The sequence below is a fragment of the Heteronotia binoei genome, chromosome 15 (assembly GCF_032191835.1).
Source record: "Heteronotia binoei isolate CCM8104 ecotype False Entrance Well chromosome 15, APGP_CSIRO_Hbin_v1, whole genome shotgun sequence".
Classification (NCBI taxonomy): Eukaryota; Metazoa; Chordata; class Lepidosauria; order Squamata; family Gekkonidae; genus Heteronotia; species Heteronotia binoei.
Window position 1 is genome coordinate 11413169 of NC_083237.1, and position 14192 is coordinate 11427360.

The 14192-nt window shown below is 45.0% G+C and overlaps 1 protein-coding gene across 1 annotated transcript; it reads left to right on the forward strand.

The window, feature by feature from the left end:
* Positions 1 to 13217: 13217 nt before the first annotated feature.
* Positions 13218 to 14171, forward strand: LOC132583023 (olfactory receptor 6E1-like). Its single transcript, XM_060254689.1, has one exon. It carries the CDS (start codon positions 13218 to 13220, stop codon positions 14169 to 14171), a length of 954 nt encoding a protein of 317 aa, XP_060110672.1.
* The last annotated feature ends 21 nt before the right edge of the window (positions 14172 to 14192 follow it).

Sequence of the window (14192 nt, forward strand, 5' to 3'; positions counted from 1 at the left end):
GGGGCCAGGAGTACTAGAAGCCCTCCCACTATGCCCTCCCCCAGTACCAAGAATTATACAGCATCATTGCCCCAGACAGACCTTTCCAAGGATAAGCTGTTTCTAATAGCCACTGAGGGACCTCTGCTCCATATGCGTATCTAATCTCCTCTTGAAGCTGATTGTGCTTGTAGCCACCACCACCTCCCATGGCAGTGAATTCCATGTGTTTTTTTAAGCATGGAGGCACACCATCCACCAGGCTGTCTCTTCTTTTGAGAAAGCACGCATAGCTGGTCTTGAGGACAAAAGGAGATTGAGGAAGAATCGCACTGCTATAGCACCAACCCTAAATCAGACTCTTCCCTGCAGCCACTGTGGCCGGACCTGCCTGTCCCGCATTGGTCTTGTCAGCCACCAGCGAGCCTGCAGCAGACGTGGACTATTGCACCCTTCTTAAATCTTCGTTCGCGAAGCCAAGCCGAGAGAGAGAGAGAGAGGGTTTATTAATTCTATGTGTTAATCACCCTTTGAGTGAAGAAGTACTTTCTTTTATCTGTTTTAACCTGACTGCTCAGCAATTTCATTAAATGTCCACAAGTTCTCGTATTGTGAAAAAGGGAGAACAGTACTTCTTTCTCTCCCTTCTCTATCCCATGCACAATCTTGTAAACCTCTATCATGTCACCCCTCAGTCGACAATTCTCCAAGCTGAAGAGCCCCAAGCATTTTAGCTTTTCTTCATAGAAACGTCTCTCCTCACACGTTCCCCAGAGAGCACTGAGGTCAGAAACACAAAATCTCCTCACTATTCCCGGGCCAAAAGAAGCCCGTTTGAAAGCCACCAGAGAAAGGGCTTTCTCCGTTATGGCCCCCGTATGGTGGAATCAGCTGCCGGAAGAGGTGAGGGCCCTGCAGGACTTGGCGCAGTTCCACAGGGCCTGTAAGACGGCCCTCTTCCGGCTAGCCTACACTTAGCTGGGACGACAACTCGATGTAACTGGCCAGCCATCTGTTTACAGGAAATTGAAATTTTGTTTTTAAGGTTTTAACTGTTTAAATATTTAACTGTTTTATACTTGAAATTGTTTAAATTTTATTTTTGATTAATTGTTGGAAGCCGCCCTGAGCCATTCGTGGGAAGGGCGGGATATAAATTTCGAATAAATAAAAAAAATAGGGAAATTAATCATTCTAGTTGCCCTTTTCTGCACTTTTTCCAATGCTATAATATCTTTTTTTTTGCGATGCGGTGACCATAATTGTAAATAGTATTCCAAATGAGACCGCACCATCGATTTATACAGGGGCACTATGATACTGGCTGATTTGTTTTCAATTCCCTTCCTAATAATTCCCAGCATGGTGTTGGCCTTTTTTATTGCAATTACACAGTCTCTACATTTTCAGTGAGTTATCTTCCATGTGTTTTGCTTCCTTTTCTGCTTTCAACTAGGTCCACCCTGTTCTACAGGGTAAAAATTGGACGGGTAAATCCCAATGCAGCTGAAGGAGAAAAATTCATCATTCATGAGAATATGATTGTATGGCAAACAATTTTTAATGAGGTATATATTTCTGTTTTCTAAGGTCCTTCTCCACTCTCTGGGTTGTTAACTGAGGGCCCCTGGCTTTTCCCCCTTGCCATTTAAGTTAATAAACTTATGTATTTAGGATACATATGGAAAGCAACTGAGAATCCTTCTCATAGAGCAGATTATTGGGGTGTGGGGAGTTCAGGCAAAGAATGAATTATGCCATGAATCTTTCAAGCATAGATTCACTTTGGCAGGAGTTGTTTTGTAGAAAAATAGGTGGTGGAGCTCATTAGCATAATTCATTAACATATGCCACCCTCTCCCCCTCACCAGCCAACAGCAACCCAACGCAAGAACGGAGAGGCCCAGGTGAGGGAGGCCTGCTTGGGCTGGCTAGAAATCCAGCCAGCCCAAGCAGGCCTCGCTCACCTGGGGTTCTCCTTGGCTGCCCCCCAGTCAAAAGGTCATCAAGCCACCTGCTCCCCAAAATCACATAAGAAGTGGAGAAAGGGTGGTGTGGGCTTCTCCAGGGGTTAATGAAGGCTCCTGGGGATGTGGCAAAGCCCCTGGTGCCTGGCTTGTTGCCCACTCTCCTAATCCAGGGATTGTTATGCAGCTGCACCTACTATTCAATAGACAGGGTAGGCGGGGAGGAAGAGGGGGAACTGTCAAAAAGGTTCAGGGGCTGCAGTCCTGTGAGCTCCTGCTGAAGCTGAGGTCTGCACTTTGGTAGGTAGAAAGGCTAGGTGTGAATTACTTCACAACCCTACAAAGTCACCATTTGTCACACTGAACTGGATGCCCCTATCTTTAGATCCTTCTTACCATTCCATTAAAACCTCGCCCTTTAATTAAAGTCCCTTTTTAGCTTTTTTTTTTTTTTAAGTATTTAGCTTTTCAGAGAGGTGGCTTAGAACATAAGAACATAAGAGGAGCCATGTTGGATCAGGCCAATGGCCCATCCAGTCCAACACTCTGTGTCACATAAGAGAAGCCATGTTGGATCAGGCCAGTGGCCCATCCAGTCCAACACTCTGAGTCACATAAGAACATAAGAGAAGCCATGTTGGATCAGGCCAATGGCCCATCCAGTCCAACACTCTGAGTCACATAAGGACATAAGAGAAGCCATGTTGGATCAGGCCAATGGCCCATCCAGTCTAACACTCTGAATCACACAGTGGCTAAAACACACACACACACACAGACTGTGGCTAATAGCCACTGATGGACCTCTGCTCCATATTTTTATCCAAACCCCTCTTCGAGTTGGCTATGCTTGTAGCCGCCGCCACCTCCTGTGGCAGTGAATTCCACATGTTAATGGGTGAAGAAGGACTTCCTTTTATCCATTCTAACCTGACTGCTCAGTGATTTCATTGAATGCCCATGAGTTCTCATATTGTGAGAAAGGGAGAAAAGGACTTCTTGCTCTACTTTCTCCAGCCCACGCTTGTTTTGCCTGCCTCTGTATCCTGACCCTGGCATCCCTTGGAGGTGTCCCTTCCAAGCACTTGCCTGCATCAGCCCTCCTTAGTTTTCAAGATCTGATAAGATCATATCACTTTCCTGGGTGAAATTTGATTAAGTGTGGATAGTACTTGACCTATCTATCAACAGTAGGGATTTGTCATCTCTCACAATGATGATGATGACGACGACGACGACAACGACAACAACAATTATATTGGATTTATATCCCACCCTCCATTCTGAATCTTAGAGTGTAAGAGTGGTTCAGACACTCTGACCCACCAGAGAGGTGGGTGGAGCTGAGAGAGCTCTCACAAGAAGCTTCCCTTCCAAGGATCACTCCGCAAAAGCTATGGTTGACCCAAGGCCATTCCAGCAGCTGCAAGCGGAAGAGTGGGGAATTAAATCCAGTTCTCCCAGAAAATCATCCCAGATAAGAATCCACACACTTAACCACTATACCAAACTTTGTGTGAACCCTTGTGTTATCAGGGGAATAATTTAGGCTGAATGATCATACCCAGCCCTGTTGGCAGGACCACCATGTATCACATTTCAAAATACATAATTTGTGAAGAGTTTCTTTCAGCTCCAAAACTGTTCAAGCTTTTTAAGTGTTAGCCCCGCAATGGTGTTAATGTTAAACTCCTCTATACTCTTTTTTTTTTTTTTTTTTTTAGATCGGCTAAGTACTATCCTGTGCAGCAGATTTTTGAGAAAGGAGAATAAAGCTACTTGGGGGGGGGGGGGGCTATCTGTTTCGTTAAGGACTTTCTCTTAAGCTTTTTAACTGGTTTTATGGAAAAGTAACATTTCAATAATTTATAGAATTGGGAGCATGACTTTGTTTGTTATTTATCTGAAACACCATAGCATAGAGATGAATCAATTTTTTATGCTTTAGCAATAGATAGGAGTGCCAGATAGAAGAGCCAGTTTGGTGTAGTGGTTAAGTGTGTGGACTCTTATCTGGGAGAACCAGGTTTGATTCCCCACTCCTCCACTTGCACCTGCTAGCATGGCCTTGGGTCAGCCATAGCTCTGGCATGGCCTTGGGTTAGCCATAGCTCTGGCAGAGGTTGTCCTTGAAAGGACAGCTGCTGTGAGAGCCCTCTCCAGCCCCACCCACCTCACAGGGTGTCTGTTGTGGGGGAGGAAGGTAAAGGAGATTGTGAGCCGCTCTGAGACTCTTCGGAGTGGAGGGCGGGATATAAATCCAACATCATCTTCATCATCTTCTTCTTCTAGATCTGATGATTAAAAAACTGTTAAAAAATTGCTGAGTTTTGTGTATGTCTGCAATGTGCGCGCCCACTCGCATGCAGAAGTCACCCCAGTAAATATCAGCTTAAGAATATGCAGTGCCCCTTTACCTCCTGACTTCTCCTCCCTTAAGAAAAAAATGAAAATTAAAAATTGTTGAGGAAAGATTTACACAGTAGAATAATTCCCTAAACCTAGAAATTGGACCCCTGGGGATCTATAACAGGCAGATCAGTATATATACATTCTGATTCTGTACTGATTCAGAGAGAAGATATTTGGGTAGATGTACAAATGACTACCTGAAACCATTTACATGGGATGCAGCCACAATATTTAAGATGCTGAATGATTTCCAAGGTGAGTGTCAAGCTGTTCTAGTTTAGAGGAACCTTTTGGTTCCAGTGGAACTGGTTTGAGTCAATGTTCAGCTTAATCTACCATGAAGAACAGCTAGTTTCTTGTCCAGTAGCACCTTTGAGATCAACAAATGTATACCTTGAAAATTTTGTTCAACTCCAAAGAGCTACTGGACTTGAATCTATCTGTTCCACAGCAGACCAAAATGGCTACCCTCTGAAATGACCTACCATGGAGAAGGATGAAGGACTGACCCAGACTGACTCCAAAAAATCAGAAGACCAAAAGAAATAGAAAGTTTGATATTGTTCGATGGCAAGAAGAAGAAGCTTTTCCAAACATTAAACTGACTGGAAAACAGTGTTGGAGAGAGTCTGGTGTCATTTTTAGGACTATGTAGCTCTGTAGTTAAAAATAGATCTATCTACATGAAGATATGAGCATATGAAGCTGCCTTATACTGAATCAGACTCCCGGTCCATCAAAGTCAGTATTGTCTACTCAGACTGGCAGCGGCTCTCCAGGGTCTCAAGCTGAGGTTTTTCATGCCTACTTGCCTGGACCCTTTTTAGTTGGAGATGCTGCGGATTGAACCTGGGACCTTCTGCTTATCAAACATATGCTCTACCACTGAACCACAGTTCATCCCTAAGATACCAGATGAAATCACATATTTCTCAAGAGCCCAGGGTTTTTTTTTATTTCAGAACAACTTGTCCAAATATTTTACACAAGTGGAAATGTCGGAATTTTAAGTAAGGTCAGCAACATCCTTTTCACTTAACAGGGCCAGTTTGGTGTAGCAGTTAAGTGTGCTGATTCTTATCTGGGAGAACTGTGTTTGATTCCCCACTCCTTTACATGCAACTGCTGGAGTGACCTTGGGTCAGTCATAACCCTGTCAGAGCTGTTCTCTCAAGAGCAGTTCTCTCAGAGCTATCTCAGCCCCGCAGGATGTCTGTTGTGGGGAAGGGAAGAGAAAGGAGATTGTAAGCCGCTCTGAGACTCCTTCAGGTAGTGAAGGGTGGGGTATCATTCCAATCTCCTCTTCTCTCTCTTCTTATGCAGCACTGACTCCTCAGTTGCAGAGTATGTTTCCTGACTGTAGAAAGACTCAAGCTCCACTCCTGGCATCTCCGATTAAAGGATCTTGCAGGACTGGGGGGAAATCAAACACTTGGAAGGTAGCAAAAAAATGGATTGATGGTCTGACTTATTGTCAGGAACCAAGTTACTGAGCTTAGCTCTTGTCCACCATTTCACATGCTACTGCATGAGTGGTCGTGGGGCCCATAAGGTTGTAGCTGCCTGCAATAGCTTATGATGAGTGGGAGAGAGAGAGAGAGTGGGAAGTGATGGCGGTGGTAAGAATAATTTTAAGATTCTCATCCTCGCTGTTTTAGACCTAGAAAATCCCCATTTTTTTTTTTTTTTGCTTTGATTCAGTTGTGGTACCTGCAGCCATAGGATGTTGGTACTGGCTGCCAACTTGGAGATTGTAAAAGGGGAGTGGGCATATTCATGGAACACAGGTCTATCAGTGGCTACTAGACATAATGGATATCTATTCCCTCCAATACCAGAGGCTGCATGCCTCTATGTACTGGTTGCTCAGGAGCACGACTGGGATAACACTGTTGCAGTCACCCTGCATGCAGGCTTCCGACAAGCAGCTGTTTGGCCACTGTGTGAACAAAATACTGGACCTGATGGGCCTTTTGTCAGATTCAGTGTAGGACTTCTCAGGGCCATAGCTTGCAGGGGGAGCACTGGGGGTGGTGCCCCCTATAGAATCTGAAGCATCCCACTCAATCTTCCCCAGTCTTCCATGGCTCTCCTTCACCCTCTCCTCACTAGACTTTGATCTTGGTTCAGCTCTGTCCCTGAACTTACATTCCACACTACACTCAAATTCACCCTGTTTTTGCCTCTCTTTTTTTCTCCCATTTCCAGATTACATTAAGTTCACCCCTGGTTTTATCTCAGGTGCTCTTTGTTGTTGGGTTTTGTTTTTTTTCATTTCCACATTACACTGAATTCACCCCAGTTTCATTCCACAATTGTCCTGGAACATATGGATGCTGTTTTGTCCAGGATTTTCCTGGGACATACAACATCTGGATCAAGGCGGCTCGGCAGTACTGCTCCTATAAGACCTGTCGGCTGCATTCGATACAGTTGACCACCATTTTGCTGACATGGGGATACAGGGGTCAGCCTTACAGTGGCTCTCCTCCTCCCTCCAAGGTCGGGGACAAAGGGTGGTGATTGGGGAAACGCTGTCCCAGAGACATCCACTTATTTGTGGAGTGCCCCAGGGGGCAGTTCTTTCCCCAATGTTGTTTAATATCTATATGCGCTCCCTTGCTCAGATGGTCAGGAGGTATGGGCTGGGTTGTCATCAGTATGCAGATGACACCCAGCTCTATCTATTGACGGGTGGCCGGTGCGGCTGCGTCCCGGAGAATCTGGACCTGGAGCTGCAAGCAGTGGTATCATTAGGGGAGGGATGGTGGCTCAGTGGTAATCTGCTTGATAAGCAGAAGGTCCCAGGTTCAATCCCTTGCATCTCCAAAAAAGGGTCCAGGCAAATAGGTGTGAAAAACCTCAGCTTGAGGCCCTGGAGAGCCGCTGCCAGTCTGAGAAGACAAGACTGACTTTGATGGACCAAGGGTCTGATTCAGTATAAGGCAGCTTCATATGTCCATATCATGGCTCAGACTGAGCCAGCTACAGCTGAATCCAACAAAGATGGAGGTTCTCTAAGTCGGAGCAGGCCGGGAAGGATGATCCCTCTACCAGCCTTTGATGGGACACCATTGATGCCAGCGTCGAAGGTTAAGAGCTTGGGAGTCCTTCTGGAGTCCTCCTTAACTATGGAGGCCCAAGTAGCAGCCACTGCCAGAGCCGCTTTTTTCACCGTTGGCGAACACGGCAGTTGGTCTCCTACCTTGAGCGAGGCAACTTAGCAATGGTGAGCCATGCCTCAGTCACCTCAATAATTGATTACTGTAATCATCTCTACATGGGGCTGCCCTTGACTCGGATTTGGAAGCTGCAGCTGGTGCAGAATGCTGCAGCCAGGCTACTAATGGGGCTTCCTCGTCAGGAGCACATTCAGCCTGTGCTGAGAGCACTGCACTGGCTGCCTGTTGTGTACCAAATCCGTTTCAAGGTCCTGGTATTAACCTTCAAAGCCCTATATGGCCTAGGACCTACCTATCTGCAGGACCGCCTTGCCCCACATGTTCCCCAGAGAGCCCTGCAATCAAGCTCTTAAAATCTTCTGGCTGTCCCTGGGCTAAAAGAGGCTAGGCTTAATTCCACCAGAGCAAGAGCCTTCTCGGTTGCGGCCCCAATACTTTGGAACACCCTCCCAGAAGCCATCAGGGTCCTGCGGGATTTATCGCGGTTCTGCAGGGCCTGCAAGACTAAACTGTTTCGGATGGCATATAGCATCTAACGGGAGAGGGCTGCTCCCGCATCTGGATCTGTTGCACTTTAGTACTAACTGCCTAGGATCTGTGCACGTGAGAAGGAAGACATTACATGATCCGCCTGAAGTAGCACCATTGCCATTTATCTGATTGTTTTATTGTTCTATTGTTTTAATATTGCTTTTGTTTACTATTTTACGTTGTTAGCCACCTTGGGTCTGTATAGAATGGGCGGGATATAAATAGAACATAAATAACGTTTATTTATGTTGCACTTTTTAAAATGTGTTTAATGTTTTAATTTCTTAACTATGTAAATTGCTATTATATTTAAAATTTGAATTCTATGTTAGAATCCTTGTATTGTAAGCCGCCCTGAGCCCGCTTTGGTGGGGTAGGGCGGGATATAAATCAAATAAATAAACAAATTTAAAAAAAAAATAAACGAGGGCAAGTCAAACCCAGAGAAAGCTCAGAGAAAACCTAGGTGGAGGTCCAGGTGTGGAAGGGACTCTTATGTTCTTGTGATTTTCTATGTGTGTGCCATTTTTTGGTTCCTCACACTAAGCTTTCCTTATAGAATAAATGCTTTTTTTTTTACATCAATAAATGTCCATTATAGATTTCATGTATAACTTCAGATAAATTATGTACATTGTGTAGATAACAGGAAAAGCCTGGGGTAAGCCCTGGTCCCTTACACAACCTGCTTTATAGAACATGAAGCAGTGCTCCGACAAGGTGACCAGAAATTATCATGGTATATATTTTTAGAATACTTTTCCCCTTGAAAGAACTGTCTCTTTTAGTAATTGAATCATGAGTAATAACATATAACTATGAAAAAAAAAGGGTTGGAACACAGGATTGTCACCAGAAGGAGGCTTTTTTTTTTAATATAGCAGTTAGGGTTGCCAAGTCCAATTCAAGAAATATCTGGGGGCTTTGGGGGTGGAGCCAGGAGACTTTGGGGGTGGAGCCCTGATCAAGGCCGTGACAAGCATAAATGAACTCCAAAGGGAGTTCTGGCCATCACATTGAAAAGGGACGGCACACCTTTTCAATTCCTTCCTTCCATAGGAAATGATGAAGGATAGGGGCACTTTCTTTTGGGGCTCATAGAATTGGACCCCCTGGTCCAATCTTTTTGAAACTTGGGGGGTATTTTGGGGAGAGGCACTAGATGCTATACTGAAAATTTGGTGCCTCTACCCCAAAAAACAGCCCCCCCAGAGCCCCAGATACCCGCAGATCTATTCTCCATGATTTTCTATGGGAATAAATCTCCATAGGGAACAATAGAGTTCCCAGCAGACATTTCCCTCCCCTCCCCCTGCTTTCTGATGACCCTGAAGCGAGGGGAGGGTCTCCAAACCAGGAGATCCCCTGCCCCCACCTGGGGATTGGCAACCCTAATAGCAGTTTCCTTTTGTTGTTGCCATCATTGTTGCTTTGGGTAAGAAGGAGTCTCTCAGCTCAAATAAAATTGAACTTAATATGTTTCAATGGATGCTTATTAACATATAACATGTTAACCTTTGCCAGAATTTATAAGAGTCACTCCAGTTAATAATTTTAGATATAGAAAAGAAGGGACCCAGCATAGAGGAAATCCCATTTTCCTCTCCCCCTGCCAGGCCAAGACTCCTTGTTGTACATCCTCTCGCCTGCTAATGTAAGTGTTTGGAAGAGAAACGAGAGGCACAGGTAGGAAAGGCCTCCCACCTCCCTGTTGCAGAAGGGATACGTATCACAGTTTTGATTATATTGACATATATATTATATTGCTGCCAGGCTCTAGGGAGTACTCCCTCCAGGGCAGGGGGTAAGGGAAGCAGAGGTAGACTGGGAGGTCAAAACAGACTTCCCTGAACTCTGTGTGTGCATATTTGTTTCATTTATTTCCCTTCAAACCTGGGGTTCTTCTCAGATTTGCATAAAGACTTGTCTTGCCAGTTCATGGCTCCTGTCTCTGGATTTATGTATCCACAGATGGATCCATTTAGAGAATTAGGCATACTGATTTTATTTGTGTTGGTTTGATACAAAGTTATGATTCCGAAAACTTAAATTATATATAAGTTTTGTAAACTCAATCTAACAAAGACGACAAAAGGAATTTAACGCAAACTACATACTTGGTTTTCTAGCTTCCGGCTCCCTTTCTGCACACTTCCTGTACACTTTCTGCTCTGGTCCCACTAGGCTTCCCAATCCCCAGGTCCCAGAGGGGGATCCCCTGGTTTTACAGGCTTTCCCCCTCCCCCAACCAGTTGGCCGGCAGGGGAAGCCCCACCCCCCACAGCCAGTATGCACCTCCATGAACGATTCCCATAGGGAATGATGGGGAATTGATCTGCGGGTATCGGGGGCTCTGGGGGGGCTGTTTTTTGAGATAGAGGCACCAAATTTTCAGTATAGCATCTAGTGCCTCTCCCCAAAATACCTCCCAAGTTTCAAAAAGATTGGACCAGGGGGTCCAATTCTATAAGCCCCAAAAGAAGGTGCCCCTATCCTTCATTATTTCCTATGGAAGGAAGGCATTTAAAAAGATGTGCAGTCCCTTTAAATGTGATGGCCAGAACTCCCTTGAAGTTCAATTATGCTTGTCACACCCTTGCTCTTGGCTCCACCCCAATATCTCCTGGCTCCACCCCCAAAGTCCCCAGATATTTCTTGAATTGGACTTGGCAACCCTAGGTCCCACCAAGATACTGGTGGTGGCAGTGGCTGTGCTGAATATCAAAGGAGAAATCATGCAGGATGAACATCCTCTCTGAGCAGTCCGTCAACCAGCTGATGGACATATCAAAGCATTACCAGTCAGCTGGGACCAGCATGAATGTGTAGGAATGCTCCAGACCTTCCTTCACAGTGTCACCAGCCTGCTCAGAAAAGGGAATTTTGGGGAGGGTTCCCTAGAAACCTACAAAATAAAGTGTGAAACCTTGCAATAATATCAGCCCCCCACTCTTGTTAGCTAAGTTGTTGTACCTGTACAAAACCAGACATTATTAATCCATATCTTCATTTCTTCCTTTCTAGATTTGTGTGTGTGTGTGTGTGACAAATCTCCAGATTCAATACCTTGTCCAATTGCGTAGATGTTTTTATCATAAGAACATAAAAGAAGCCATGTTGGATCAGGCCAGCGGCCCGTTCAGTCCAACACCCTGTGTCACACAGTGGCCCCCCCAAAAAAAGCCAGGTTCAGGAGGATAAAAGAACCAATAGTGGATGGTTTGGTTAATGTATAGCAGCTAAAATATTGAGTCATGGGGCTTCTCAAAAAAGTAACAAATACTTTATAGTTTTTAAGATACTGTTGGGATTATTGTTTTAGCAACGTGTACTTGACATTGTAAATAGCATCGTTATATCCCAGCATTAAAAAGGGGCTTCCTGGGTGTTCTAAGCAGAAGGCTCTTGATAATAAGTTCACTCCTTAACATTTAGGGAAAAGATTCTAGGTAGGCATTACAAGGACACACTGCTCTGGGCAAAGCTAACTGAATGACAGAACTGCATGTGTGCTTGACATGGGATGAAGGAAATATGTAACTTTTGGAATGGAGATGCTTGACCAAATGCGCTTGTCTCTTATTAACGGACGTGTCCTTCAGTGCTTTAAATCAAGGAGAGTCACTAGCCAGGTCGCGTTGTCCATCCCACCTAGTTTGGGATTTTCGAGTGAGTTCTTCTTTAATCACCCGTGAAATCAGAGAGTAGCTGTGTTCGTCTGCAGTAAAACAGCCAGAATCGAGTCTTGTAGCATATGAAGAGTCAGGGCTTTTTTGTAGCAGGAACTCCTTTGCATATTAGGCCACACACCCTTGAAGTAGCCAGTCCTCCAAGAGCTTGGAATTCTAGCAAGGGCTCCTTTGCATATTAGGCCACACACCCCTGAAGTAGCCAATCCTCCAAGAGCTTGGAATTCTAGCAGGGGTTCCTTTGCATATTAGGCCACACACCCCTGAAGTAGCCAATCCTCCAAGAGCCAGCTATTTATTTATTTATTTTATTCGATTTTTAGCCTGCCCTTCCCATAGGACAGGCTCGGGGCGGGTTACATCATAAAAACAATCGACAATAAAAGACCAATTTAAATATATAACATCTAAAATGACAAAATGACTAAAATGGCAGGTTCTGCCTCACAGACATGACCTGTTGTTCAGGTCCAGTAGATCTTATAGTACTGGGATGGAACGCAGTGGGAAGGCCAGTAACAAGTGATGTTCACGGCCTCAGCTGAAAGCCTGGCAAAAGAGCTCCGTTTTATATTTGGGCTGCTGCGAAACCCACCACTTAGGGTTGCCAAGTTCAATTCAAGAAATATCTGGGGACTTTGGGGGTGGAGCCAGGAGATATTAGGGGTGGAGCCAAGATCAAGGCTGTGACAAGCATCATTGAACTCCAAAGGGAGTTCTGGCCATCACATTTAAAGGGACGGCACACCTTTTCAATTCCTTCCTTCCATAGGAAATAATGAAGGATAGGGGCACCTTCTTTTAGGGCTCATAGAATTGGACCCCCTGGTCCAATCTTTTTTTAAACTTGGGGGGGTATTTTGGGGAGAGGCACTAGATGGTATACTGAAAATTTGGTGCCTCTGCCTCAAAAAAACAGCCCCCCCCCCCCGAGCCCCAGATACCCGCAGATCAATTCTCCATGATTTTCTATGGGAATAAATCTCCACATGGAATAATAGAGTTCCCAGCAGACATTTCCCTCCCCTCTCCCCGCTTTCTGATGACCCTGAAGCAGGGGAGGGTCTCCAAACCGGGGGATCCTCTGCCCCCACCTGGGGATTGGCAACCCTACCACCACTTGCCCCCTTACAGGGCCTACTGTAAGCTCCTGCAGGATTGGCTACATCAGGGGTGTGTTATCTACTATGCAAAGGAGTTCCTGCTACAAAAAAAAGCCCTGATAAGAAACAAGATAATCTTTTTTTAGGGGGGGGGGAAATGGTGTTAAGCTTTCAAGTGTTAAATCTTCCCTCCTCCCCCCCCCCCCAACCCTGTTGGTGTCAAACAAGCCATGGGACTCAAATCTCTCTATTTTACACCAAGGTTACACACAGGTTGGGATTTATTGACTAACAATTACACCTGCTAATCCCAATAATTTTCTTCCCCTTTTTACTCCCTAATCTAGAGCAGACATGGAATACAACCAAACCACAATAAGCGAGTTCATACTTCAGGGATTCACTGACGTTCTCGCACTGCGACTGTTGTTGTTCACTGTCCTGTTCTTCTCCTACCTTCTGACAATCACTGGGAACGCTGCCATTATCACCATTTCTCATATCGATCGCCGACTACACACCCCAATGTATTTTTTCCTTTGGAACTTCTCTCTCTTAGAAATTGGCTTCACCACTGCTATCGTTCCCCAAACTTTGACCCAGCTGGCAACGGGAAATAAAAATATTTCCTATTCTGGGTGCATGTTACAGTCTTTCTTGTACTTCCAACTAGGCACCTCCGAGTTCTTCCTCTTAGCCATTATGTCATTTGATCGCTATGTGGCCATTTGCAATCCCTTGCACTATCCAACCATCATGAACAATCGTATTTGTACTTTTCTGATTCTGTTTTCTTGGCTTGGCAGTTTTCTCCTAATTATTGGGCCGTCCCTACTTTTCCTCCAGGTTCCAATGTGTGGTTCAAATATCCTTAACCATTTCTTCTGTGACAACGCACCTTTGATTAAAATCCTTTGCGGCGACACACAACTACTAAGGTTTCTTGGATTTGTTACAGCTGTGTTTTCCGTACTGGGCAGCTTGAGCATTACCGTGGTCTCCTACGTCAATATCATCAAGAGTGTTTTACGCATCCCTTCTGCATCAGGGAGGCAGAAGACCTTTTCTACCTGCGCCTCTCACTTCATCGTGGTGTCCATCACCTATGGGAGTTGTATATTCTTGTATATCAAACCAACTCAGAACAGTAAATTAGAGCTTAGCAAAATGGTGGCCATTCTAAACACCATGGTATCCCCTTTGCTCAACCCCTTCATATACTGCTTGAGGAACAAACAGGTCCAGGAGGCCTGGAGAGATGCCTTGGTAAGGTTCACTGCCATGGTTAAAGGGACAGGAAATCCCTGACAAGACAAAGAAGTGAAGGAA

What these genes read in the sequence shown, in the direction of transcription:
- LOC132583023 (XM_060254689.1), top strand. Translation starts at nt 13,218, where the DNA reads ATGGAATACAACCAAACCACAATAAGCGAGTTCATACTTCAGGGATTC.